Below are 27,200 nucleotides of genomic sequence, written 5' to 3' on the forward strand. Positions count from 1 at the left end.
TCTGAATTTACTGAATAAACAACAACCAGGTTTCCCTGCAGAGTCTGACCCTGGTGAACAGGGTCCAAAATGGCTCATTTCCTTCTTTTATCCCATTCTAAAGCCTCTGGCTGGTCTGGGAGCAGGGCATCCACCTGTCTCATACCAGAGCCCTTCCTAAGGCACGTGCCTGCAATGGCTGGGATGATGTTGGCACTGCCAAGAGCTCCTGATTCCTCCTGGGAGAGACCTGGGCAGCAGCCACAGCTCTTGCTCAGGGGGAAGTTGTCCCTCTTTTTCCCACTGCCTTAAATCCAGGGGAAACCAACATGCCACTGCTTCTGGAAAGGGAAATGAGAGTGAAAGCTGTGGGTGGGGAGCCAGGATTTGGAGACACACTTGAGGTTAAACAGCTAAGGAGAATTTATTAACACAGTTGTTAATAATTAACAGAAGAGACAGACTTTGACATCTGGAAGGGATTTTCTCTCCCTGTCTCCTGTTTTCCTGTCCATTGGAAACCCAAAACTTTCCATGGTGGAACCTCTTGTCCAGGGAAGAACAACTCAGCCAGGGCGTTTCTCCCAAGGCAAGTGCAGAAGGACCATTATACTTCCATGTACTTTTTCTGCTTCCCAGCACCTTCCTTGTCTCCTGTGTCACCCCGGCCACGCCCTCCCTGAGCTTCCTTTCAAAAGAGCAAAGATTTCAATGCAAGAGCTTTCCTGATGATAGCAGCCTACAGTGAATTCCAAGATGATTCCTACCCAGTCTGACATGTGCCTCAGGGATCTGGGATGCTCCTCCTGGAAACTGCCGTCTGTGTGGTGGCCCTGGGACCAGAGCTGTCACCTCTCTTCCCTGCTGACACCGTGTTTGTGTCCCCAGCTATGGCATCTCACATCCCCTCACCAGCCCAATCCTTTCAAGTGCAAACACTTCATCATCCAGGAGCTGATGGGGCTCCAGGAGAGTTGGAGAGGGACTTTGGACATGGGCATGGAGTGACAGGACAAGGGGAATGGCTTCCCACTGACAGAGGGTGGGGACAGATTGGATATTGGGAAGAAATCCTTCCTTGTGAGGGTGCTGAGGCCCTGGCATACATTGCCCAGAGAGGCTGTGGCTGTCCCTGGATCCCTGGAAGTGTTCAAGGCCTGGTTGGATGGGGTTTGGAGCAACGTCGGATAGTGGAAAATGTCCCTGCTGGCAAAGGGACAGTCAGGGATCAGACAACCACAAAAACAAGCCCAAGTGTTCCCAGGACTGAGGAGGAGCAGGAGCAGCTCTGGTGAAGGGCTGGCAGGGGGTTCACAGCACCCTGGTCCCTGATAGCTTTCATTGCATCATCAAGGGCATTGGCAGTAATCAGGGTGGGCTCCAAGTGCTGATAGCCTGGCTGCAAGCAGCTGAGTGCTGTCCTTCCCTTGGGCTCTGTGAGCCTGCACTGGAATGACAAAAATGGGAATTCTTGCCTCATTTGTGCTTCCTTGGGCACAGGGGAGGTTTTGGCAGTGGTTCTGGAGCTCTTCCCAGAATGGGAGCTGTTTCTGACAAGCACCCAGATGCTTCACCAGCACTACCAGCACTGCCAGCAGCATTCCAGTGCCACCAGCACCACCAGCATCCCTCTGCTGCTGGACAGAAAATGACCCCTCAGGGAAGAGAAACAAGGAATAGTAGAGAGAGAGAGAAGGCGGTTGGAGTATGGGACATTCTGCAGGGAAGGAGTGTTTCTAATCAGAAGGAAATGAGGAGCCATTTGCAAAATTCTTCACGTGGACTTTTGACAAAAGTCACTTCCTTTGTAGCAAAGAAAAAAAATATTCAAGATAAATAACTGAGAGGGAGTGGAGCTCTGACATACCCAAAGCTGTAAAACAACTTCCACCTGCCCTATGACCCCACTGAGCCTGGAGGAGCAACACAAGGACAGAGCACAGAGAGGACCCAGTGGGGCAGGAGTGAGGAGCTCCTGGTGACCTGGGCACTTTCTCCTTCATGTCCCTGACCTGCCAGGAGCCGCTTTAGGACATGGATCCCAAAGGAGCAAGAGGTACCAGGAAGCGCCGCTGATCTGCACAGAGCCCTTTGCCTGCTGCTGCCCCACAGGGAACAGGTCAGTGGAATGTTTGCCTTCCTCCCTACCCCACCTTCCTCTCCTGCAGCAGCTGCTCTGTTCCTGACACCCTCTCCCGCTGACCCCAGGGCCCTCCCCAGCTCCCCCCTCCTCTGCCCTGAGCTTTCCTTTCACATTCCCTGCCAAACAGCCCAACCCTCCCACCTCACCCCTCCCCACTGAATCCTTCCCACTGCAGGCAGCTGCTGAGGAGCCACATGGTCCATCCCTGGATTCTCCAAGCACTGACTGCCCATCCACTCTGACCACAGCCAGGGGCCTCATCCCACTGCCTGCCCAGTGTCCATCCATGGAGGTGAGCACTGTGTCCCCATCTCCTGCCTCATCCACTGAAGGAGATCATCTGTGTGAGACAGATGTCACCGATGTGGCCATACACAGTGTGACCCTGCTCATCTGCCTCTCTGGGCTGGCTGGGAACGGGGCAGTGCTCTGGCTCCTTGGCTCCCGCTGTTTGTCCAGGAACAGCACCATCCTTTACATCCTCGTGCTGACTCTTCTGGACTTCCTCTTCCTCCTCATTCTGTTGCCCTCCCCTCTGCTCTTCCTGCTGGGGAATGTGTCCTGCTCTATCATCCTGCCCTTGCAGTATGTGTGGTTTCTTTTCAGGGTGCCACTGGTGTCATACAGCTTTTGTCTGTACACACTGAAATGCATCAGCATCCTGAGGTGCAGGTCCATCCCCTGCCCGCTCTGGCTCTGCTGCCACCATCCCCAGCAGCTCTCATGGGTGGTGCTTGCCCTGCTCATCACTCTCATCACTGTCTTTGCCACCATGATTTCTCTGTGTTTTTTCCAGCTATCTGAGCACTGCTGGGTGTCTCTCATCTCCGTGTACGCCTGCACCCTTCTCCTCTGTGCTCCCGTTGTGCTCATTTCCAGCATAATCTTCTTCATTAAGGTCAAGCCTGGCTCCCAGAAACCACAACCCAAGAGGCTTGACATTGTTATCTGCCTCATTGTGCTCTTCACTCTGCCCCTCAGCCTCTGGAACTTACTGCAGTACCTTGACTACATTGTTGTGCCCTCCCACGTGGCTTTCCTGCTCGCCTGCATCCACAGCAGCATCAAACCCTTCATCTACTTCCTGCTGGGGAGGTGCTGGAGGCCCTGCTCCATGGGGTCCCTCCGGCTCTCCCTCCAGAGGATCTTTGAGGAGACAGAAGAAAAAACAGCCCACAGCCATGATCCTGCCAAGGACACAGTGCTCTGAGTGTGTTGAATCTTCCCACTGCACTGCTGAGGGACTCTGGGACTCTGGCTGAGGGACTCCTTAATTCACCTGATGAATAAATATCTAACGTGTCACCCTCCCTCTGCTGGTGCATCACCCACCCCCTTTCCAGTAACAAGAATACAGGATTTGTCTTTACAAATAAGCTGTGGGTCTGCTGGTAGATACAAGCACTGGGAGATAAAAGAAACAATGGGAAGGATTCCACTGATTGATGAATGGAAAAAGATATTTCCATTTTCAAATGAACTTTGGGTTTGCTGATAAATGAAATTAGACATTGAAAGATGAAAGAAACAATGGGGAAGAAAAACCTCTAAATTCTGTAAGAAGTTTAAATTAAAAGGGAGGGTTGTATATTAGAAGGAAATCGACAGTATCAGGTGTAAGGGGCATTCTGTTCCTCTCAAGTACCGAAGCCAGTGGGGAAAGAGAGAAGGGAAATGTGGCCGGGAAATTAGGATAACAAGGGAGACTGTGTCCTTCAAAATTTTGAGAGATCCCAGGGGAATGCCCCATGGCCTCTCTTTTTATTCAAATATAGTCAAAGGACTCCTCAGTCTCTTTTTGGACACAAACCTCTAATGTTTGTGGATTAATTTTCCTAAAATCAGGCTGCACAGGGATCTCAGAAAGTCTCATTGGGCCTCAGCCTGGAGGAGCAGCCCCTGGGCTCAGCTCCTGTGGCGCTGATCAGAAACACCCTCTGCTCCCGGGAGCTGCTGCTGTCCAACGGCCTCCTGGGCTTTTATCAACAGCCTTGGAAATTACTGGACTGCCCTGGATGCCACAGCATCCCTGCTCTGCCACTGTCACAGGAAGCTGCCGGCCCCAAGCGTGGACAGGGTGAAGCATTGCTGGGAGTGACGCCCATCCCTTGGGGCCCTGGGAGCAGCAGCCCCAAAGGAGACCCTTGGAGCTCTCCTGGGCCCAGCAGCGCTGAGCAGGAGCTCCCTGGCACCGGGGCCTCTCCCAGCTGGGATCTCTCCCGTCTGCTGCCCTCGGCTGATCCCCGAACGCCCACGGCTCCTGGGCCCAGCCCCCCAGGGCTCCAGGCCCAGCCCTTGGCACAGGGAGGAGATGCAAAGGGATCCACAGGGAGCATTTCACTGCCTGCCAGGGCAATTGCTCACAGGGACCTTGCACTGACTCTGCCTGCCTGGCTGGCTGTGTGCACACACATCTGCATCTGCTCTGGCAAATGTGCCAGAAATGCTGCTCTCTCAGCTCTCTTAGTGCCTGAGACATCTGACTGGGGCAGGCCTGGAAGCAAGGATCAGGCATAAATAAGGTTAAATGCTGCTAAGTGATATTCCTCTGCTGAATTGCTAAGTTTAAGGTGTAACTGAAGTGCTGTTAAGTTGGGGTGCTCTAAAGCTTTTAAGCCATTTTCCTTTTAATCCTTACCCACACTGTCCTTTTGTAATAATCCCTTGAATACACACAAACACACAAATAGGGGTAGCACATTGTTTTGCTTAATATTAAACCTTTTTTTTACTGATTTCCTTGCTGGTGCTTTTGTGCCTTCACAAATTCTTCCTCTGCCCTGGCTTTGGCCTCCCTCAGCAGGCTGGGATGGTGCAGCTCCAAGGGGAGAAGGAGTCCGTGCTCCTCAGCACTGCCACCCCCTTCCAGGAGCAGGGTGACATTTGTGTTTGTCACCATGGGCTCCATGGGGCATCAACGCCCTCCCTGTGGCTTCTCTGAGGTCTCTGAGCTGGGGGTGTTCAGCCTGGAGAAGGGAAGGCTTCAGGGAGACTTTAGAGCCCCTTCCAGGGCCTAAAGAGGCTCCAAGAACTGGAGAGGCTTTGGACAGAGGCCTGAAATGACACGACAAGGGGGAATGGCTTCCCACTGCCAGAGAACAGGGTTAGGGGCAATATTGGGAAGAAATTCCTCCCTGTGAGGGTGCAGAGGCCCTGGCACAGGTTCCCAGAGATGCTCTGGCCTCCCCATCTCTGGAGGTGTTCCAGGCCAGGCTGGATGGGGTTTGAAGCAGCCCTGTCTAGTGGAAGGTGTCCCTGATTGCAAAGGGGTGAGATCAGGAAAAGACAACCACAAGTGTTCCCAAGACTGAAGAGGAGGAGGAGGAGCTCTGGTGAAGGGCTGGAAGGGACACCACAGCACCCCAACATCTGGACTCTATTGGCTTTTATTGCATCCTCAAGGCTACTGGCAGTAAGAAATGTGGGCTCTGATGCTGATAACCTGCTGCAAGCCTGTCGTGGTTTGGCACTGGCCATTCACTCGCCTTCTCCTGCTCTCAGCTGGGCAGAGGAGAGGGAAACAAAACTTAACAAAGGAGTCATGAATTGAGATGAGGACTGGGAGAAAAAACACTCTTTGCAAAAAAACGGGTCAAATTTTCTGGTATCAAGTAAATTTATTAATAACAGATTCAGAAGATGGTAATGAGAATTAAAATAAAGCTTTAAATCACCTTTTTTTCCCTCAGCCCCTCCATCTTGCCCATTGACAGTGCAGGGAGACAGGGCATGGACGTCCTTCACCAGCTTTGAAGCACTGCCAATAAAACACCGTTTACCTGGAAAAAACCTGGCTTATCCATTAAACAAAGAGAGACTGCATATTCTGGGAATAATTAAAATAAACAAACATTGATATCATTATATAATATATTGGGAGCACTTTGGGGAGTATCTATAAAAAATCTCTGATATTATAGGGTATAAATATGCCTGGAAATTGTTTCTTTGGACATATCTATGGCAAATAAATTTCCAAGATGTTCACAATTTTGACTCAAAATTGTTATTAGTCTAACACGATTTCCTGTAAGACTTCAGTGTCTTGGTGTCTGCGGAGACACAGCCATGGCTTGTGCTGCCTGGAGCAACCATGATCCCCAGTGCCCAGAGCTGGGCTGGCACGGACACGATGGCCCAGGGGCTCAGCATTCCCCACCCCGAGTGCTCTGTCAGTGTCACAGCAGAGATCTCCCCAGAGATCTTTACTTTTCAATGTTGTCAGCCAGGACCAAAGGTGTCTCTGCCTTCAGAAATTCTTCCTCTCCACTGCCTGCAGCTGCTCCCTCAGCAGGCTCAGGTGGTGCAGCAGCAAGGAGAGGAGGAGGCCGTGGTCCTCAGCACAGCCACCCCCTTCCAGGAGCAGGGTGACACCTGTGCTTGTCACCATGGGCTCCACGGGGCATCACCCCCCTCCCTGGGGCTTCCCTGAGGTCACCAGCCCCACCACACCCCACACCTTCTCTCCAGCCCCACCACACCGCACACCTTCTCTCCAGCCCCACCACACCCCACACCTTCTCTCCAGCCCCACCACATCCCACACCTTCCCACCACATCTTCCCACCAGCTCCATCATGTCCCACCCCTCCCACACCACCCTCCCATCCCACTCCCCATGCAGCCCACCCCTCTCCCGTCCTTCCCATCCCTCCCAGCCCCATGCCTGAGGCTCCAGTCCCTCCCCACGGGCTGCTCACCCCAGGCTGCCCTGGAAGGCTTTGGGGCCGTGTTTCTCTTGGAGATGCCCCTCCCCAGCTCCATCCCTGGTGTCCAGCCCCCCAGCCTCCTTTGGACACAAACAAGAGGCACTACAGGGATGGCTTGGAGTGCCCAGAGTGAACCTTGTGAAGGCCTTCCATCAATGCCTCCTTTTATTCACTTCACCTGGTCTGGCCTCTGTTCTAGGGAGCCAGCCCAAGGCTTCAGGCACACAGGGGCTGGAGGGGCCAGGAGGGCTCTGGGTGCCACCAATCCCAAATCTCCCACTGGACAGCAGCAGAGCCCAACAGGCCACACCTGCAGCCAGGGAGTGGCCAGGGACTGGGAACACATCGGGATGGCATGGCATGGGATGGGATGGATGAGGAGTGATACCAAAATGCGACAGAATAAGGTACCTAACACCAACTAATGGTGTTACCAAGGGAAGTATTAGGCAGCAGGACACACAGAAGGATCTCACCTTATTTCTGTGTGTGTTGAGAGACTTTACAACAGGGTTTTTATTCATTATAACCATTCATTAAAAAGTTTTTTATGTCGTACATATACACTATTTTCCTTGAACTCATTTCCATGCATCCACTTCCTTCTGGGAGTCCTTTGATGCTCCTGGAGGTTTTCTGAGAGGGGCTTCTGGTGGTTGTGTTCACTGTGTGCTGTGATATTAAAGGTGACCCAGCCCTGAACTTTTCCTTGGGCCATGTGCTTTTGCTTCTTATTACAGAACTTGCCCCAAAAATACTCTGTGCCTCCTTATCTCTTTCTACACTAGCTCCAGCAACGTTTATCATCCTGTGTCCACATCTTTACATGAATTCATCTCTCTGCCAAGTTACTCTTTAAGCAGCTACAGGGGAGTTGAAAATATTTATTCTCTCTTATTTATCAATCCCCTGCACACCAGCCCAACCCTCCCACCCCACCATTCCCACTGCCCTCCTCCCCTGCACATCTCACTCCTCCCCACTGAATCCTTCCCACTGCAGGGAGCTGCTGAGAAGCCACATGGTCCATCCCTGGATTCTCCAAGCACTGACTGCCCATCCACTCTGACCACAGCCAGGGACCACATCTCACTGCCTGCCCAGCGTCCATCCATGGAGGTGAGCACCGTGTCCCCTCTTTTAACCTCACCAACTGACACACCTGCTCACTGTGACATCAATGTCTCCAGCGTGGCCGTGCACTTTGTGACCCTGCTCATCGGCCTCTGTGGGCTGGCTGGGAACGGGGTTTTCCTCTGGCTCCTGCACATTAATGCCATCACCGACTTCATCTTCAACCAGGCCATCACGGAGTTCCTTTTCCTCATCTTCATGGTCCCCTCCACCCTGCTCTTCCTTGTGGAAGAGGTTTCCTGCTCTGCTATAATGCCCCCAATATATATGAGCTTGCTTTTCCAGCTGTCGCTGTTCACCTACAACATGGGGCTGTACCGGCTGACGTTCATCAGCATTGAGAGGTGCAGGTCCATCCTCTGCCTGTTTTTCTGTGGTTGCCAACTTCCTGAGCGCCTGCTGTGGGTGGTGATGAGTATTCTGTTCTGGGCCCTCCTCTTCATTGTCATCGCTGTCAATCCCATGGTGACTTCCTTGTGCCAGTCACACGAGCAGGAGCAATGCCAGGTGGCCCTCACCTCCATGTACGCCCTCAACCTCTTCCTATTTGCTGCACCCATGGTCATCTCCAGCACAATCCTCTTCATTCATCTCAAGACTGGCTCCCAGCAGCAGCAGAACAGGATGCTCGACATTGTTGTCTTTCTCGTTGCACTCTTCAGTCTGCCCCTCAGTCTCTGGTTTCTCCTGCAGCAGCTCGGTTACACGGTTGTGTCCTCCCAGCTGGTTTTCTTCCTCACCTGCATCACCAGCAGCATCAAACCCTTCATCTACTTCTTGGTGGGGAGCTGGAAGAGAGACTGCTCCATGAGGAGCTGCTGGAGACACTGCTCCATGGAGAGCTGCAGGAAGCACTCCTCCATGCAGTCCCTAAGGGAGGCGATCAAGAGGGTGTTTGAGGAGCCAAAAGAAAACACTGCCTCTGGAAATGATCCTGTTGTGAACACCGGGGTCTGAGCCTGTTGATCCCGTCCACTGCACTGCTGAAGGACCCTGGGACAGTGGCTGAGAGATTCCTTGAGTCTCCTGATCAATAAATACCCACAGGATCACCCTGCCTGTGCTGGTGCATCCCCAGCCCCTTTCCAGGCCGCTCTGGGCTCTGATCCGTGCTTGTGAGGCCTCAGCCTGGAGGAGCAGCCCCTGGGCTCAGCTCCTGTGGCACTGATCAGAAACACCCTCTGCTCCCGGGAGCTGCTGCTGTCCAACAGCCTCCTGGGCTTTTATCAACAGCCTTGGAAATTACTGGACTGCCCTGGATGCCACAGCATCCCTGCTCTGCCACTGTCACAGGAAGCTGCCGGCCCCAAGCGTGGCCAGGGTGAAGCATTGCTGGGAGTGATGCCCATCCCTTGGGGCCCTGGGAGCAGCGGCCCCAAAGGAGACTCTTGGAGCTCTCCTGGGCCCAGCAGCGCTGAGCAGGAGCTCCCTGGCACCGGGGCCTCTCCCAGCTGGGATCTCTCCCGTCTGCTGCCCTCGGCTGATCCCCGAACGCCCACGGCTCCTGGGCCCAGCTCCCCAGGGCTCCAGGCCCAGCCCTTGGCACAGGGAGGAGATGCAAAGGGATCCACAGGGAGCATTTCACTGCCTGCCAGGGCAATTGCTCACAGGGACCTTGCACTGACTCTGCCTGCCTGGCTGGCTGTGTGCACACACATCTGCATCTGCTCTGGCAAATGTGCCAGAAATGCTGCTCTCTCAGCTCTCTTAGTGCCTGAGACATCTGACTGGGGCAGGCCTGGAAGCAAGGTTAAGGCATGAGATACCATGCCAGCTAAATGCTGTTCATGTCCTTTCTTTGCTAAATTGTGAATTTTTATGTACAAAAGCAGAAATGGCTGGGGGAAGCAGAGACATTGCCCATGGTCCTGGGTTGAGCAGGGCAGGAGCGGGCTGTCATAGGGGAAAAGGCAGACCCAGGGAGCGTGTGGAGGTTCTCAGAGGGGTCCAGAAGGGTCAGAGGGTTCTGGAGGCGTCTGGAGGAGGTAAGGAAGGGTCTGGATGCTGCTGATCCCAAATGTCCCAATTGGAGGACAGCAGAGCTAGATGGGCATCGCTTCAAGCAGGGGACCAGCCACTGATGGGATGGCATGGCATGGCATGGCATGGCATGGCATGGCAAGTCATGGCATCGTGTGGCATGGATAAGGATTGATACTAAAATCAGACAGAATAAAGTTCCTAACACCAACTAATGGTGCTACCAGTGAAGTATTAGGCAGCAGGACACATAGAAGGATCTCTCCTTATTTCTGTTTGTTTTGAGAGGCTTTACAACAGGGATTTTATCCATCATAACACACATACATATTAAAAAGGTTTTATTATCTAGTACATAAACACCATTTTCCTAGAACTCATTTCCATGCATCAACATCCTTCTGGGAGTCATTTGATGGGTGGAGGATCATTCAGAGGGGTCTCTGGTGGTCGTATTCCCTGAGTGCTGTGGTATAAAAGATGACCTTGCCTGGAAATTTTCCTTTGGCCATGTACTCTTGCTTCTTATTACAGAACTTGCCCAAAAATACTCTGGGCCTCCTTATCTGTTTCCCCACTTGTTCCAGAAACATTTATCATCCTGTGTCCACATCTTTACATCCATCCATCTCTATGCCCAGTTAGTCTTTAAGAAACCTAAGGGGAATTGAAAACATTTATTCTCTCTTATTTATCAATCCCCTGCACACCAGCCCAACCCTCCCACCTCCCTCTCCCACCCCACAATTTCCACCACCCTCCTCCCCTGCACATCTCACTCCTCCCCACTGAATCCTTCCCACTGCAGGCAGCTGCTGAGGAGCCACATGGTCCATCCCTGGATTCTCCAAGCACTGACTGCCCATCCACTCTGACCACAGCCAGGGGCCACATCCCACTGCCTGCCCTGCATCCATCCATGGAGGTGAGCACCGTATCCCCTCTTTTCACCTCACCAACTGACACACCTGCTCACTGTGACATCAATGTCTCCAGCGTGGCCGTGCACTTTGTGACCCTGCTCATCGGCCTCTGTGGGCTGGCTGGGAATGGGACTGTCCCCTGGCTCCTACACATTAATGCCACCACTTACTTTCTAGCATTCAATCAGGCCAGCATCGACTTCCTCTTCCTCATCATCATGGTCCCCTCCAGCCTGCTGTTCATTGTGGAGGAGGTTTCCTGCTCTGCTATAATGCCCCCAATATATATGAGCTTGCTTTCCCAGCTGTCGCTGGTCTCCTACAGTATAGGGCTGTACCGGCTGATGTTCACCAGCATCGAGAGGTGCAGGTACATACTCTGCCAGTTTTTCTGTGGTTGCCAACTTTCTGAGCGCCTGCTGTTGGTGGTGATGAAAACCCTGTTCTGGGCCTTGTTCTTTGTTGTCATCGCTGTCAATCCCACAGTGACTTCCCTGTGCCAGTCACACGAGCAGGAGCAATGCCGGGTGGCTGTCACCTCCATGTATACCCTCAACCTCTTCCTATTTGCTGCACCCATGGTCATCTCCAGCACAATCCTCTTCATTCATCTCAAGACTGGCTCCCTACTGCAGCAACAGAGGAGGCTTGACATCGTTATCTTCCTCATTGTACTCTTCAGTCTGCCCCTGAGTCTCTGGTTTCTCCTGCAGCAGCTCGGTTACACGGCTGTACCTTCCCAGGTGGTTTTCCTGCTCACCTGCATCACCAGTAGCATCAAACCCTTCATCTACTTCTTGGTGGGGAGCTGGAAGAGAGACTGGTCGATGAAGAGCTGCTGGAGACACTGCTCCATGGAGAGCTGCAGGAAGCACTCCTCCATGCAGTCCCTAAGGGAGGCGATCAAGAGGGTGTTTGAGGAGCCAAAAGAAAACACTGCCTCTGGAAATGATCCTGTTGTGAACACGGGGGTCTGAGCCTGTTTTTCCCTTCCACTGCACTACTCTAGGACCCCGGTACAGTGGCTGAGAGATTCCTTGAGTCTCCTGATCAATAAATACCCACAGGATCACCCTGCCTGTGCTGGTGCATCCCCAGCCCCTTTCCAGGCCGCTCTGGGCTCTGATCCGTGCTTGTGAGGCCTCAGCCTGGAGGAGCAGCCCCTGGGCTCAGCTCCTGTGGCGCTGATCAGAAACACCCTCTGCTCCTGGGAGCTGCTGCTGTCCAACGGCCTCCTGGGCTTTTATCAACAGCCTTGGAAATTACTGGACTGCCCTGGATGCCACAGCATCCCTGCTTTGCCACTGTCACAGGAAGCTGCCGGCCCCAAGCGTGGCCAGGGTGAAGCATTGCTGGGAGTGACGCCCATCCCTTGGGACCCTGGGAGCAGCGGCCCCAAAGGAGACCCTTGGAGCTCTCCTGCTCAGCTGCGCTGAGCAGGAGCTCCCTGGCACCGGGGCCTCTCCCAGCTGGGATCTCTCCCGTCTGCTGCCCTCGGCTGATCCCCGAACGCCCACGGCTCCTGGGCCCAGCCCCCCAGGGCTCCAGGCCCAGCCCTTGGCACAGGGAGGAGATGCAAAGGGATCCACAGGGAGCATTTCACTGCCTGCCAGGGCAATTGCTCACAGGGACCTTGCACTGACTCTGCCTGCCTGGCTGGCTGTGTGCACACACATCTGCATCTGCTCTGGCAAATGTGCCAGAAATGCTGCTCTCTCAGCTCTCTTAGTGCCTGAGACATCTGACTGGGGCAGGCCTGGAAGCAAGGATCAGGCATAAATAAGGTTAAATGCTGCTAAGTGATATTCCTCTGCTGAATTGCTAAGTTTAAGGTGTAACTGAAGTGCTGTTAAGTTGGGGTGCTCTAAAGCTTTTAAGCCATTTTCCTTTTAATCCTTACCCACGCTGTCCTTTTGTAATAATCCCTTGAATATACACAAACACACAAATAGGGGTAGCACATTGTTTTGCTTAATATTAAACCTTTTTTTAACTGATTTCCTTGCTGGTGCTTTTGTGCCTTCACAAATTCTTCCTCTGCCCTGGCTTTGGCCTCCCTCAGCAGGCTGGGATGGTGCAGCTCCAAGGGGAAGGGTAGATCCATGCTCCTCAGCACAGCCACACCCTTTCAGGAGCAGGGTGACATCTGTGTTTGTCACCATGGGCTCCATGGGACATCAACCCCCTCCCTGTGGCTTCTCTGAGGTCTCTGAGCTGGGAATGTTCTGGGGGTCTCTGAGCCTGGAGAAGAGAAGGCATCAGGGAGCCTTCACCTTGGTGCCGCCACGTTGTTTTCCCTCACATGTCCTCACTTCCCTCTCTTTTCTGACTAGATGAAAAACTGCTGCCATTAGGTACCATTGTCAACAACTTCTCTCAGTTCCAAGATTCTTCCAATATTCCACAGTGCCGAGAGGTTGGTCTTGTCCAGGATCCGCATTGGGAAATCGCTCGCCATGTTTTCACCACCGCCCACATGGTCCCGCCACCACCATGCAGGCAGCAGCGGCCGCCGCGGGTGCTGGCTCAATTTAGCACATCTCTTTATGTGGGGTGCTGAGAAGGAGTAGCTGCCACTGCTGCCCCTGCCCTTCTGCCCACAGCACGGCTGGCTAGGGGCGGCCAGGCAGGCAAGGCTTGCCACAGGCCACACCAAGATGGCAGCGGCCACAGCGGGATGGCCCCAGCAGCAGTGCCTCACCATCCCTGGTAAAAACCGTGTGTGTGCTGCTTTGATTTTCTTCTTGAAAATGTCATCACAGAGGCATCACCAACCTCTCTAATTGAGCCAGCAGCATGTCCATCTTCAGAGCCATCAGAAACTGGCTCTGTCAAACATGCTGGAAGCTTCCAGCAGCTTCTAACAGGAGCCCCTTTCTGTGGCTCTCCCCTGCTACCAAAAAACCAGGCTGTGCCAAATCAACACAAAGCAACTCTTTGCTGTTCTTCCCTTGCGCAGTGTGAGCCTGCATTTGAATGAAAAAATGGGAATTCTTGCCTCAGCCCTGTTTCCTTGGGCCCAGGGCAGGTTTTGGCAATGATCCCAGACCTCTTACCAGCAAGAGAGTTTTTTCTGAGAAGCAGCCTGATGCTCTACCAGCATTGGCAGTGCTGGCACCATTCTGGTGCCACCAGCACCACCAGCATCCCTCTGCTGCTGGAGGGAGCATGACCCCTCATGGAAGAGAAATAAGAAATAGTAGAAACCTGTCAGGAGAGGAAAGGCAGTCAGAGAATGGGACATGGTCCAGGGAAGGAGAGTTTCAAATCAGGTGGAAAAGACAACCCATTCCATTCTTCCAGTGGAGTTTTGACAAAACTCACTACCTTTATAGCAAAAAAAAAAAAAAAAAAACAAAAAAAACAACCCAACCCAACCAATAGAAGTGAAACTCTAATGCTCTAATGCAGCCAAAGTTGCAATTTCTTACTCCCCCGTGACCCCACAAGTCTTTGGGATACATCTGTGAGATAGGGCACAGAAAGAGCCAGCAGGACGGGAATGGGGAGCTCCTGGTGAGCTGGACACTTTCTCCTTCATGTCCCTGACCTGCCAGGAGCCGCTTTAGCACATGGATCCCAAAGGAGCAAGAGGTACCAGGAAGCGCCGCTGATCTGCACAGAGCCCTTTGCCTGCTGCTGCCCCACAGGGAACAGGTCAGTGGAATGTTTGCCTTCCTCCCTACCCCACCTTCCTCTCCTGCAGCAGCTGCTCTGTTCCTGACACCCTCTCCCGCTGACCCCAGGGCCCTCCCCAGCTCCCCCCTCCCCTGCCCTGTGCATCCCGTCTGTATCTCAGCATCAAAATTGGCTGAAATAATGGGAACAAACAATGGGAAGCATTTGGAAGCAGGAATTCTTTACCTGCACAGCACAAACAGAACAAACTCTTTGATCTGCGTGTAACGAAACTTTACAGCAGGGGTTTTATCCATTATAACCACACATAGACATTTAAAAGTCTTTTTCATCTAGTACATAAACACCATTTTCCTAGAACTCATTTCTATGCATCCATTTCTTGCTTGGAGTCCTTTGATGCTTCTGGAGGTTCATTGAGAGGGGTCTCTGGTGGTTGTATTCACTCTGATATTAAACGTGACCTTACCTTGAACTTTTCCTTTGGCCATGTGCTCTTGCTTCTTGTAATGGAACTTTCCTCAAAAATATTTCAGGCATCCTTATCTGTTTCTGCATTGGCTCCAGCCACATTTATCACCCTAGGTGCACATCTTTACGTCCTTTAATCTTTTCGGCCACTTAGGGGCCACTAATCTTTGAGCAACTTCAGGAGTGTTGAAAATATTTATTCTCTCTTATTTATCAATCCCCTGCACACCAGCCCAACCCTCCCACCCCACCATTCCCACTGCCCTCCTCCCCTGCACATCTCACTCCTCCCCACTGAATCCTTCCCACTGCAGGCAGCTGCTGAGGAGCTGCATGGTCCATCCCTGGATTCTCCAAGCACTGACTGCCCATCCACTCTGACCACAGCCAGGGGCCACATCCCACTCCCTGCCCCGCGTCCATCCATGGAGGTGAGCACCGTGTCCCCTCTTTTCACCTCACCAACTGACACGCCTGCTCCGTGTGAGATCAATGTCACCAACATGGCCATAGACTTTGTGACGCTGTTTGTTGGCCTCTGTGGGCTGGCTGGGAATGGAGTTGTTCTCTGGTTCCTGCACGTTAATGCCATCACCCACTTCATCTCCAAACAGGCCATCATCGACTTCCTCTTCCTCATCTTCATGTTGCCCTCCACCCTGCTCTTCCTTGTGGAGGAAGTGTCCTGCTCTGCTATAATGTCCCTGATGTATTTAAGCTTGCTCTTCCAGCTGTCACTGTTCACCTACATTATAGGGCTGTACCGGCTAATGTTCATCAGCATTCAGAGGTGCAGGTCTGTCCTCTGCCTGGTATTCTGTGGTTTCCAACTGTCTGAGCACTTGTTGTGGGTGTTGATGACTGCACTGTTCTGGGTCCTCCTCTTCATTTTCATCGCTGTCAATCCCACAGTGACTTCCCAGTGCCAGTCACACGAGCAGGAGCAATGCCAGGTGGCTCTCACATCCATGTACGCCCTCAACCTCTTCCTATTTGCTGTGCCCATGGTCATTTCCAGCACAATCCTCTTCATTCGTCTCAAGCCTGGCTCCCAGCAGCAGCAGCAGCAACACAAGAGGCTCGACATTGTTATCTTCCTCGTTGCACTCTTCAGTCTGCCCCTCAGTCTCTGGAATTTCCTGCAGCAGCTCGGTTACACGGTTGTGTCCTCCCAGGTGGTTTTCCTACTTGCCTGCATCAATAGCAGCATCAAACCCTTCATCTGTTTCTTGGTGGGGAGCTGGAAGAGAGACTGGTCCATGAGGAGCTGCTGGAGACACTGCTCCATGGAGAGCTGCAGGAAGCACTCCTCCATGCAGTCCCTAAGGGAGGCGATCAAGAGGGTGTTTGAGGAGCCAAAAGAAAACACTGCCTGTGGAGATGATTCTGTTGTGAACATGGGGGTCTGAGCCTGTTGTTCCCTTCCACTGCACTGCTGAAGGACCCCGGTACAGTGGCTGAGAGATTCCTTGAGTCTCCTGATCAATAAATACCCACAGGATCACCCTGCCTGTGCTGGTGCATCCCCAGCCCCTTTCCAGGCCGCTCTGGGCTCTGATCCGTGCTTGTGAGGTCTCAGCCTGGAGGAGCAGCCCCTGGGCTCAGCTCCTGTGGCGCTGATCAGAAACACCCTCTGCTCCTGGGAGCTGCTGCTGTCCAACGGCCTCCTGGGCTTTTATCAACAGCCTTGGAAATTACTGGACTGCCCTGGATGCCACAGCATCCCTGCTCTGCCACTGTCACAGGAAGCTGCCGGCCCCAAGCGTGGCCAGGGTGAAGCATTGCTGGGAGTGACGCCCATCCCTTGGGGCCCTGGGAGCAGCGGCCCCAAAGGAGACCCTTGGAGCTCTCCTGGGCCCAGCAGCGCTGAGCAGGAGCTCCCTGGCACCGGGGCCTCTCCCAGCTGGGATCTCTCCCGTCTGCTGCCCTCGGCTGATCCCCGAACGCCCACGGCTCCTGGGCCCAGCTCCCCAGGGCTCCAGGCCCAGCCCTTGGCACAGGGAGGAGATGCAAAGGGATCCACAGGGAGCATTTCACTGCCTGCCAGGGCAATTGCTCACAGGGACCTTGCACTGACTCTGCCTGCCTGCCTGGCTGTGTGCACACACGTCTGCATCTGCTCTGGCAAATGTGCCAGAAATGCTGCTCTCTCAGCTCTCTTAGTGCCTGAGACATCTGACTGGGGCAGGCCTGGAAGCAAGGTTAAGGCATGAGATACCATGCCAGCTAAATGCTGTTCATGTCCTTTCTTTGAGAAATTGTGAATTTTCATGTACAAAAGCAGAAATGGCTGGGAGAATACAGACATTGCCCATGGTCCTGCGTGGAGCACGGCAGGAGCGGGGCTGTCATAGGGGAACAGTCAGCCCTGGGCAGAGTCTGGAGGTTATCAGATGAGTCCATGAAGGGTCGGAGGATATTGGGAAGGATCTGGATCCTGCTGATCCCAAATGACCCAACTGGAGGGCAGCAGAGCCTGATGGGCAGCACTTGAAGGCTGGGAGTGGCCATGGGATGGGATGGGATGGGATGGGATGGGATGGGATGGGATGGGATGGGATGGGATGGGATGGGATGGGATGGGGTGGGATGGGATGGGGAGAAGTGTGAAGATCAGAATGGGAGTGATACCAAAATCAGTTGGAATAAACTTTGCAAGACAATCGGAAGCATTAGAAAAAGCAGGAATTCTTTACCTCCGCAGGACACACAGATGGATCTCTCCATATTTCTGTTTGGGGTGAGACTTTACAACAGGGGTTTTATCCATCATAAACACACAGAATCAATAAAGTGTCTTTCTTATCTAATACATAAACATCACTTTCCTAGGACTCATTTCCATGCATCCACCTCCTTCTGCAAGTCCTTTTCTCATCCTGGAGGATCGTTCAGAGGGGTCTCTGGTGGTTGCATTCACTGAGTGCTGAGATATTAAAGGTGACCTTGCCTTCAACTTTTCCTTTGGCCATGCGGTGTTGCTTCTTGTTACAGAACTTGCCCCAAAACCACTGCAGGCCTCCAAATCTGTTCCTGCACTGGCTCCAGGCACGTTTACCATCCCGTGTTCTCCTGAGGAGCACATTGGAGCTGGGCTTTCCTCCTCCCTCCTGGGTCCTGGAACCCTGCGGCCAGGAGGAGCAAGGACATTGCCAGGGGTCCCTGTAGGAGCAGAGCAGGATCAGGGCTGTTGGGGGTGAAAAGGGGGCCCCGGGGACGGTCTGGGGTGTTGCAGGTGGATTTAGAGGGGTCAGGAGAGGCTCAGAGCGGGTTGGAGGGGGCCTGGATGCCGGCAATCCCAAATCTCCCGACTGGAGGAGAGCAGAGCCTGACAGGCCACGCTCAGAATGGGGAACGGCTCCGTCTGGGAAACCTGTGGGATGTGATAGGATGGGGTGAGGATGGAGAGCGGGGTGGGGATGGAGATCAGGGGTGGGGATGAGATGGGATAGGATAGGGAGCAGCCGAGCTGTGCTTCCTTAGGACCAGAGCATGTTCTGGCAATGATCCTAGAGCCCTTCCTGGAACAGGAGTTGTTTCTGAGAAGCACCCAACTGACTCATCAGCACTGCTAGCACCGCCAGCATTCCTGTGCCACCAGCATCCCTCTGCTGCTGGAGGGACCATGACCCCAAAGGGAAGGGAAACAAGGAGTGGTAGAAGCCTGTCTGGAGATGAAAGGCATTTGGAGAGTGGGACACTCTGCAGGAAAGGAGTGTTTCGAATCAGCATAAAATTATGAGCCAAAGTGTTTCATTTGGAGCTTTTGACAAAGTCACTTCCTCTGTAGCAAAAAAAAAAAAAAAAAAAAAAAAAAAATCTCCCCAGGATGAATATCTCTGAGGAAGTAGAGCTCTGACATAGCCAAAGTTGCAATTTCTGACTGCTCCATGACTGCACTGAGTCCTGGAGGGCAACAACAGGATTAGGCACAGACAGCAGGTGGTGGGACAGGAGTGGGGAGCTCCTGGTGACCTGGGCACTTTCTCCTTCATGTCCCTGACCTGCCAGGAGCCACTTTAGGACATGGATCCCAAAGGAGCAAGAGGTACCAGGAAGCGCCGCTGATCTGCACAGAGCCCTTTGCCTGCTGCTGCCCCACAGGGAACAGGTCAGTGGAATGTTTGCCTTCCTCCCTACCCCACCTTCCTCTCCTGCAGCAGCTGCTCTGTTCCTGACACCCTCTCCCGCTGACCCCAGGGCCCTCCCCAGCTCCGCCCTCCCCTGCCCTGTGCTTTGCGTCTGCATCCCCTGACAAACAGCCCAACCCTCCCTCCTCCCTCTCCCACCCCACCATTCCCACTGCCCTCCTCCCCTGCACATCTCACTCCTCCCCACTGAATCCTTCCCACTGCAGGCAGCTGCTGAGGAGCCACATGATCCATCCCTGGATTCTCCAAGCACTGACTGCCCATCCACTCTGACCACAGCCAGGGGCCACATCCCACTGCCTGCCCAGCGTCCATCCATGGAGGTGACCACCGTGTCCCCATCTCCTGCCTCACCCACTGAAGGAGATAATACATGTGGGATTGATATCACTGATGTGGCCATAGGTGGTATCATGCTGCTCATCTGCCTCTGTGGGCTGGCTGGGAACAGGGCTCTCCTCTCCTCAGCTTCTGCAGGAACCCTATCACAGTCCATGTCTTCCATTTGGCTGTCGCCGACTTCATCTTCCTGCTCTTTGTGGCCACCTCCCTCCTGCTCTACCTGCTGGAGGAAGTTTCCTGCTACACTATTACACTCCGGGAGTACCTGAGGTAGTTTTTCCAGCTGTCGCTGTTCTCTTACACCACGGGGCTCTACCTGCTGACAGCCATCAGCATCGAGAGGTGCACATCCGTCCTCTGCCCACTCTGGTACCTCTGCCACCATCCCCGGCATCTATCAAGGTTCATGACTGTCCTTCTCTGGGCCCTCCCCTTTGTTACAGTGGTTATCCTGTGCCTGTCACTGAAGCCCCAGCACTACCAGGTGTCTCTCATCTCCATGAATGCCCTCAACCTCCTGCTCTTTGCTCCAGCCATGCTCATTTCCAGCACAATTCTCTTCATTAAGGTCAAGTGTGTCTCCCAGCAGCAGCAACCCAAGAGACTCGACATCTTTATCCTCCTCACTGTGCTCTTCATCCTCCCCTTCACTCTCCCACCGGAGACTGCCTCTGGACTTTACTGCAGCAGTTTGGCTACACCATGGTGTCACCCCAAGAGGTTTTCCTGCTCGCCTGCATCCACAGCAACATCAACCCCTTCATCTGCTTCTTGGTGGGGAGCTGCAGGAGGCCCTGCTCCATGCAGGGTTGCAGGAGGCCCTGCTCCATGGGGTCCCTAAGGAAGGCCCTCCTGAGAGTCTTTGGGGACACAGAAGAAGACATTGCCTGCAGCAATGATCCCGTCATGGACATTGTGCTCTGAGCCTTTTGATTCCTGCCACTGCACTGCTGAATAACCCCACGACAGCAGCTGAGAGATTCCTTGAGTGACCTGATTCATAAATATCCACAGTATCATCCCTCCCTCTGCTGGTGCATCCTCACCCTCTTTCCAGTCCACACTGAGATCTCAGAAATGCTCCTGGCCAATGAATTCCGTTGTGCTGATGGTTAATATTAAAGCCGGTTTTTACTGAGTCCCTTGGTGGTGACTTTTTCAGCGATCTCAAACACTCGTTTGGAGCACTCTCGCGGTCTAATCCCGCAGCAGAAGGGAGCATCGGCATGTGGGAGGGATGCTCTGAGGGGAGCACACGGGAGCAGGGCTTTCCTCCTCCCTCCCAGGTCCTAGAAGTCCATGACCAGGAGGGGCAGAGACACTGCCGGGAGTGCCGGGTGGAGCGGGGCAGGAGCGGGGCTGTCGGGGTGGAAGGTGGCCCGGCGGGGGCTGGTCTGGGGTGTCCGAGGAGATGAGGAAGGCTCAGGAAGGCTCAGGAGAGGATCGCAGGGCTCGGAGGCTGCCTGGCTGCTGGCGATCCCAAATCTGGCCACTGGAGGGCAGCAGAGCCCGACGTGCCGCGCTCGGAGCAGGGAGCGGCCGCCGGCCCGGAAAGCTGCGGGATGGGAGAGGATGGGGAGAGGATGGGGCGGAGAGCGAGATGGGGAGCAGGGGTGAGGATGGGATGGGGACAGGGCGAGGGAGCTCAGCTGAGCGTCCTTTGGCCCTCTGGGGAGGTTTTGGCAATGATCCCGGAGCTCTTCCCAGAATGCGAAATGCTTCTGACAAGCACCCAGCTGCTTCATCATCAGCACTGCCGGCACTGCCGGCATTCCAGCGCCACCAGCATCACCAGCATCCCTCTGCTCCTGGACGGACAGTGACCCAACAGTGAAGGGAAATGAGGAATGGTAGAAGCCTGTCGGGAGAGTGGAGGCACTTGGAGAAAGGGACATTCTTCAGGGAAGGAATGTTTCTAATCAGGAGGAAATGATGAGCCAATTGCAAAATTCTGTTTGTGGAGTGTCTGGCAAAAGCCATTTCCTTACTGGACAAAAACCAAAAAAAAAAAAAAGATAAATGACTCAGTAGAAGTGGAGCTCTGACGAAGCCAAAGATGCAATTTCCGACTCCCCCGTGATTCCACCAAGCCTTGGGGAGCAACAGCGGGAAAAGGCACAGAGAGGAGCCAGCAGGACAGGAATGAGGAGCTCCTGGTGACCTGGGCACTTTCTCCTTCATGTCCCTGACCTGCCAGGAGCTGCTTTAGGACATGGATCCCAAAGGAGCAAGAGGTACCAGGAAGCGCCGCTGATCTGCACAGAGCCCTTTGCCTGCTGCTGCCCCACAGGGAACAGGTCAGTGGAATGTTTGCCTTCCTCCCTACCCCACCTTCCTCTCCTGCAGCAGCTGCTCTGTTCCTGACACCCTCTCCCCGTGACCCCAGGGCCCTCCCCAGCTCACCCCTCCTCTGCCCTGCACTTCCTTTCTGCATCTCCTGGTGAACATCCCAACCCTTTCCCAATCCACAATTTCCACCACCCTCCTCCCCTGCACATCTCACTCCTCCCCACTGAACCCTTCCCACTGCAGGCAGCTGCTGAGGAGCTGCATGGTCCATCCCTGGATTCTCCAAGCACTGACTGCCCATCCACTCTGACCACAGCCAGGGGCCACATCCCACTGCCTGCCCAGCGTCCATCCATGGAGGTGACCACTGTGTCCCCATCTCCTGCCTCACCCACTGAAGGGGACGATCTCTGTGATATTGATGTCACTCATGGGGCCATAGACAGTGTGACCCTGCTCATCTGCCTCTGTGGGCTGGCTGGGAATGGGGCTGTGCTCTGCCTCCTCCAGAGGACCCCCACCACCTGTTACATCATCAACCTGGCCTTCGCCAACTTCTCCTTCCTCCACTTCGTGGTCCCCTCCACTCTGCTCTATCTGCTGGAGGAATTGTCCTGCTCCACAGTTGTGCCCCTGGTGTTCATGAGGGCACTTTTCCCACTCCTGCTTTTCTCCTACAACCTGGGGCTGTACCTGCTGACGGCCATCAGCATTGACAGGTGCACATCTATCCTCTGTCCACTCTGGTACCGCTGCCGCCGTCCCCAGCGCCTCTCATGGGTGGTGTGTGCCCTGCTCTGGGCCCTCTCCATCACTGTCATCGTCACAATGACTGCCCTGTGCCTGACACGAGAGCATGACCACTGCCAGGTGTCTCTCATCACCATGTACGCCGTCAACCTCTTCATCTTTGCCCCAGCCATGGTCATTTCCAGCATAATCCTCCTCATTAAGGTCAAGTATGGCTCCCAGCAACAGCGACCCAAGAGACTCGGCATTGTTATTTTCCTCGTTGTGCTCTTCTGCCTCCTCTTTGCTCTTCCCCTCAGCCTCTTCAATTTCCTGCAGCAGCTCGGCTACACCGTTGTGCCCTCCCAGGTGGTTTTTCTGCTCGCCTGCATCCACAGCAGCATCAACCCTTTCATCTACTTCCTGGTAGGGAGGTGCTGGAGGCCCTGCTCTGTGAGGTCCCTCCAGCTCTCCCTCCAGAGGGTCTTTGAGCAGCCAGAAGAAAACACTGCCCACAGCGATGATCCTGCCATGGACACAGCCTTTCCAACCTGTTGATCCCTTCCACTGCTCTGCTGTAGGACCTTGGCAGAGTGGCTGAGGATTTCCTTGAGTCACCTGATTAATAAATATCCATGGGATCCCCCTCCCTGTGGTGCTGTAATCCTGCAGGAGAAGGGAGCAGGGGGGCATTGCCAAGGGCCATGTGGGGGAGTGATCTGCACAGAGCACATTGGAGCATGGCTATGCTCCTCTCTCAGGGGTCCTGGAGCACTGTTCCCCAAATGGATCCTTCCCAACATGGCTGTGATCCCAAAATTCCCCCTGGCACCTGGTTCCTGCATCCCACTGAAGTCTGATAACAATAAACAGCACCATGAACCCTGAGCTGCCTTTGCCCCCTCTTCCAGCGCTTCCTGGCTTCCTCTGGCTCCTGCTGCCAGCTGGGAATGTGGCTGGAGGGAGGGGACACAGCCATGGCTTGTGCTGCCTGGAGCAACCATGATCCCCAGTGCCCAGAGCTGGGCTGGCACGGACACGATGGCCCAGGGGCTCAGCATTCCCCACCCCGAGTGCTCTGTCAGTGTCACAGCTGAGATCTCCCCAGAGATCTTTACTTTTCACTTTTGTCAGCCAGGAGCAAAGGTGTCTCTGCCTTCAGAAATTCTTCCTCTCCACTGCCTGCAGCTGCTCCCTCAGCAGGCTCAGGTGGTGCAGCAGCAAGGAGAGGAGGAGGCCGTGCTCCTCAGCACAGCCACCCCCTTCCAGGAGCAGGGTGACACCTGTGCTTGTCACCTTGGGCTCCACGGGGCATCACCCCCCTCCCTGGGGCTTCTCTGAGGTCACCAGCCCCACCACACCCCACACCTTCTCTCCAGCCCCACCACACCCCACACCTTCCCACCACATCTTCCCACCAGCTCCATCATGTCCCAGCCCTCCCACACCACCCTCCCGTCCCACTCCCCATGCAGCCCACCCACCTCCCGTCCTTCCCATCCCTCCCAGCCCCGTGCCTGAGGCTCCAGTCCCTCCCCACGGGCTGCTCACCCCAGGCTGCCTCACACGGTTTTTAGGGACTGTTTCTGTGGGACATTCCCCTCCAGAGCTTCACCCGCCGTGTCCCGCCCCCCAGCTTCCCAGGAGAGGGACCAGAGGGATGGATCCATCAGCGTTTATTCGGGCAGAGGAGCGTGGAATGGCCAGGAGTGGACACACAGCCGGAGTTCCCCGGGCGGAGCGGGGCTGTCAGGGGGGAAGGCGGCCCTAGCGGGGAATATGGGATGTGAGAGGGAATCGGGAAGGGTCCGGATGCCGGCAATCCCAAATAATTCCACAGGAGGGCAGCAGAGCCCGACGGATCGCGCTCGGAGCGGACGCCAGCTGGGAAACCTGCGGGATAGCACGGCACGGCACGGCCTGGCATGGCACGGCATGGCACGGCATGGCATGGCATGGGATAGGTACAGGCAACAGGGAAGGGGAGCCGAGATGAGGATAGTTTGGGGATAGGACTGGGGTGGGAATGCAGATAGGATGGGGATGCAATGATAGGTAGGGATAGGGATAGGGATAGGGATAGGGATAGGGATAGGGATAGGGATAGGGATAGGGATAGGGATAGGGATAGACACAACAACACAACAACATGGATCAGTGGGATGGGAAAAGGGATGGAAAAGATGTGGGATGCATCCTGACTCACAGCTGCAGGAAGATGACCTGCAGGCCTGGCTGGGAGCGAGTGTGGGCAGCTGAGCATGAAGGCAGCGTGGGCAGCAAGGCTGGTGGGACCACAATGGCCTCTCAGCTGGACACTGTGGTGATCCCTGTCTCCTCAAAGACCCTCCGGAAGGCAACCTGGAGGGACACGACGGAGCAGTGCCTCCAGCAGCTGCCCACCAAGAAGTAGATGAAGGGGTTGATGCTGCTGTTGATGCAGGCGAGCAGGAAAACCACCTGGGAGGACACAACACTGGGGCTGAGCTGCTGCAGGAAATTGGAGAGGCTGAGGGGCACTCCAAAGATGAGGAAGAAGAGCACAGTGAGGAAGATAACGACATAGAGCCTCTTAGGCTGACGTCTCTTGGAGCCACACTGGACCTTGATGAAGAGGATCACGTTGGAGATGACCATGGGTGGAGCAAAGATGAGGAAGCTGAGGGCGTACATGGAGATGAGAGCCACCCGGCAGTGCTCGTGCTCGTGTGACAGGCACAGGAAGGTCACCACGACCATGACAGCGATGGAGAGGGCCCAGAGCAGGGCACACACCACCCATGAGAGGCGCTGGGGACGGTGGCAGCGGTACCAGAGGGGGAAGAGAATTGAGCCACACCTCTCAATGCTGATGGCCGTCAGCAGGTACAGCCCCATGTTGTAGGAGAACAGCGACAGCAGGAGAAGGGACCTCAGGTACTTCAGGGACACGACAGTAGAGCAGGACAATTCCTCCAGCAGGTAGAGCAGGGAGGAGGGAACCATGAAGAGGAGGAAGGTGAAGTCAGCGACGGCCAGGTTGAGGATGTAGACAGTGATGGGGTTCCTGCGGATGTGGAATCCCAGGAGCCAGAGCACAGCCCCGTTCCCAGCCAGCCCACAGAGGCAGATGAGCAGAGTGACACCGTTTACAGCCACATCGGTGACATTGATCCCACAGGAATCATCTCCTTCAGTGTCCATCAGGGGAGGTGAGGCAGGTGGGGACGTCTGGTTCAGCTCCATGGTGGGAGGTGGGATGTGGTCCCCAGCTGTGGTCAGAGCAGAGGGGGGTTAGTGGGACCCCAGGGAATGTGAAGGGAGGGGGATCCCAGTGAGGTGGCACAACAGGGCTGGGGACAGGGAGGCCGTGGGATGGCTGGGAGTGAGGTGAGGGCAGAGGGAGGGTTGGACCAATCCAGTTATCCCAACTGAGGACAACCATGGGAGCGGTGAGAGGGGCTTTGGGGACATCCAGGGAGAAACAAGCAGTGCCCAGGGCTGGACTCTGGTCCCGATCCCCTACCTTTCCTTGGGGCCGACCTGTTGGTGTGTCCGAGCAGGGCACGCTCCCTCCCTCCGGTGCTCCTCGCCACGGTCTTCTCCAGTGAGGAAAACTGCAGTCTCCACGTCCTCAGAAGCTCCAAGCAGCCTGTTTGTCCTCAAATAAAGCTGCTTTTTGGGGCGTTTCTGCACAATCACGGGTCAGAACTGACAGCACTGGGCAGTTGCACACAGGCTGCCTCTTCTCCCATCAAAATTCTGTTGGTCTTGCGGGAAAGGAAATGTTTTGTCCGAGCAAATACCCCAGAGGACGAACACTGCAGCAGTTGCATCTCGCTGTGAAAGAATCTTGATGCTTTTAGGATTCAACCTGATATCTCATTAGACTGGTAATTGCCACCTTCCTAATTGTTTGATAGTGCTCCAGTCTCCCCTCCCCATCCTGCCCCGATGCTGGCATCCTTCTGAGATTGTTCATTACCGCGTGCATTTGCCTCCCAGTGTGAGAATCCCTCTCCACCGACTTCATCCTGCTCCAGGCCTGGGTGAGAATTTGGAATTTGTTGTCTGAGCCATCACTCTGGATTCTCTCCAATTGGTCTGGGGGCTCCAGAGCCCTCCTGGACCGGCTGGTACTCACTGAGAGAGCCTGAAGAGGCTGGTGGCAAAGATCTCCCCAAAGATCTTTAACTTTTAATTTTGATTTTGGTGGCAGATGGGGGGGCGGCAGGGGACAGCACACATGACCCCACATCCCTCCCTGCAACCCTACACAAGAAGCACCCATTCACCTCCACCAAAGTTTTGGGGTGGCAGAAGAGGGGAGGGGAGAGGCTCTTGGGCGCATCCAAACAGGGGCACGGGGGACATCACTGCTGGAATTGTGTGTCCCGGAGCAAAGCGGGGTGTCACAGCCTGTCCCACCCACGTTGGAATCACTAGGAAAAGACAGGAGCTGGGTGGCTGCCCCCTCACCCAGGCGCTGCTGACAGAGAGTCCGGCAGGGCCGGGCTCAGCATGGCACAGCACGGGTGTGACAGCCGGGCTGGCGGTGGCAGCGGGGCCAGGGCAGTGAGTCACCTCCCCGTGCCTCGCTCCACCCCTGGACTTTGCCTCCCGCGGATGCTCAGGGCAATAAACCCCAGGCTCGGAGGCGGGAATGGGGAGCCGGGGAGGGCACCGGGGTCCCACCCCTGGGGGCTGCGCTGTGCAGGGGGATCTGCACGAG

General features: G+C 54.7%; 6 protein-coding genes and 1 pseudogene across 9 annotated transcripts; 6 read left to right on the forward strand and 1 right to left on the reverse strand.

Annotated features, from left to right (window-relative positions):
* The first annotated feature begins 1,925 nt into the window (after positions 1 to 1,925).
* Positions 1,926 to 3,738, forward strand: LOC118687001 (mas-related G-protein coupled receptor member H-like). 2 transcript variants are annotated; one of them, XR_008508431.1, is made up of 3 exons: positions 1,926 to 2,098; positions 2,298 to 2,414; positions 3,104 to 3,184. XR_008508431.1 is itself a non-coding variant. In XM_036383639.2 (2 exons), exon 2 carries the CDS (start codon positions 2,409 to 2,411, stop codon positions 3,330 to 3,332), a length of 924 nt encoding a protein of 307 aa, XP_036239532.1. In that variant the 5' UTR covers positions 1,926 to 2,098; positions 2,298 to 2,408; the 3' UTR covers positions 3,333 to 3,738. The 2 variants fall into 2 exon arrangements, 1 of the variants encoding a protein (XP_036239532.1); XM_036383639.2 differs by having other exon boundaries at positions 2,298 to 3,738.
* Positions 3,739 to 7,937: 4,199 nt separating this feature from the next.
* Positions 7,938 to 9,363, forward strand: LOC118687749 (mas-related G-protein coupled receptor member A1-like). The gene has a single exon (XM_036384860.2). It carries the CDS (start codon positions 7,945 to 7,947, stop codon positions 8,920 to 8,922), a length of 978 nt encoding a protein of 325 aa, XP_036240753.1. The 5' UTR covers positions 7,938 to 7,944; the 3' UTR covers positions 8,923 to 9,363.
* A 1,501-nt stretch (positions 9,364 to 10,864) lies between these two features.
* On the forward strand, positions 10,865 to 11,845 carry LOC118687012 (proto-oncogene Mas-like). The gene has a single exon (XM_036383661.1). The coding sequence runs from the start codon at positions 10,865 to 10,867 to the stop codon at positions 11,843 to 11,845; it is 981 nt and encodes a 326-aa protein (XP_036239554.1).
* A 3,447-nt stretch (positions 11,846 to 15,292) lies between these two features.
* LOC118687470 (mas-related G-protein coupled receptor member A1-like) lies at positions 15,293 to 16,931 on the forward strand. Its single transcript, XM_036384461.2, has one exon. The coding sequence runs from the start codon at positions 15,404 to 15,406 to the stop codon at positions 16,385 to 16,387; it is 984 nt and encodes a 327-aa protein (XP_036240354.1). The 5' UTR covers positions 15,293 to 15,403; the 3' UTR covers positions 16,388 to 16,931.
* Positions 16,932 to 18,948: 2,017 nt separating this feature from the next.
* On the forward strand, positions 18,949 to 20,592 carry LOC118687582 (mas-related G-protein coupled receptor member H-like; annotated as a pseudogene).
* Positions 20,593 to 21,118: 526 nt separating this feature from the next.
* Positions 21,119 to 27,199, forward strand: LOC118687583 (mas-related G-protein coupled receptor member H-like). 3 transcript variants are annotated; one of them, XR_008508462.1, is made up of 2 exons: positions 21,119 to 21,768; positions 26,392 to 27,199. XR_008508462.1 is itself a non-coding variant. In XM_036384632.1 (2 exons), the coding sequence occupies exon 2, from the start codon at positions 22,115 to 22,117 to the stop codon at positions 23,045 to 23,047; it is 933 nt and encodes a 310-aa protein (XP_036240525.1). In that variant the 5' UTR covers positions 21,119 to 21,768; positions 22,004 to 22,114; the 3' UTR covers positions 23,048 to 23,377. The 3 variants fall into 3 exon arrangements, 2 of the variants coding, with proteins under 2 accessions (XP_036240525.1, XP_036240526.1); XM_036384632.1 differs by lacking the exon at positions 26,392 to 27,199 and adding an exon at positions 22,004 to 23,377; XM_036384633.1 differs by lacking the exon at positions 26,392 to 27,199 and adding an exon at positions 22,077 to 23,377.
* Positions 24,797 to 25,714, reverse strand: LOC118687584 (mas-related G-protein coupled receptor member H-like). The gene has a single exon (XM_036384634.1). It carries the CDS (start codon positions 25,712 to 25,714, stop codon positions 24,797 to 24,799), a length of 918 nt encoding a protein of 305 aa, XP_036240527.1.
* Position 27,200: the final 1 nt, after the last annotated feature.

The sequence above is a fragment of the Molothrus ater genome, chromosome 6 (genome assembly GCF_012460135.2).
Source record: "Molothrus ater isolate BHLD 08-10-18 breed brown headed cowbird chromosome 6, BPBGC_Mater_1.1, whole genome shotgun sequence".
In the NCBI taxonomy this organism is placed as follows: Eukaryota; Metazoa; Chordata; class Aves; order Passeriformes; family Icteridae; genus Molothrus; species Molothrus ater.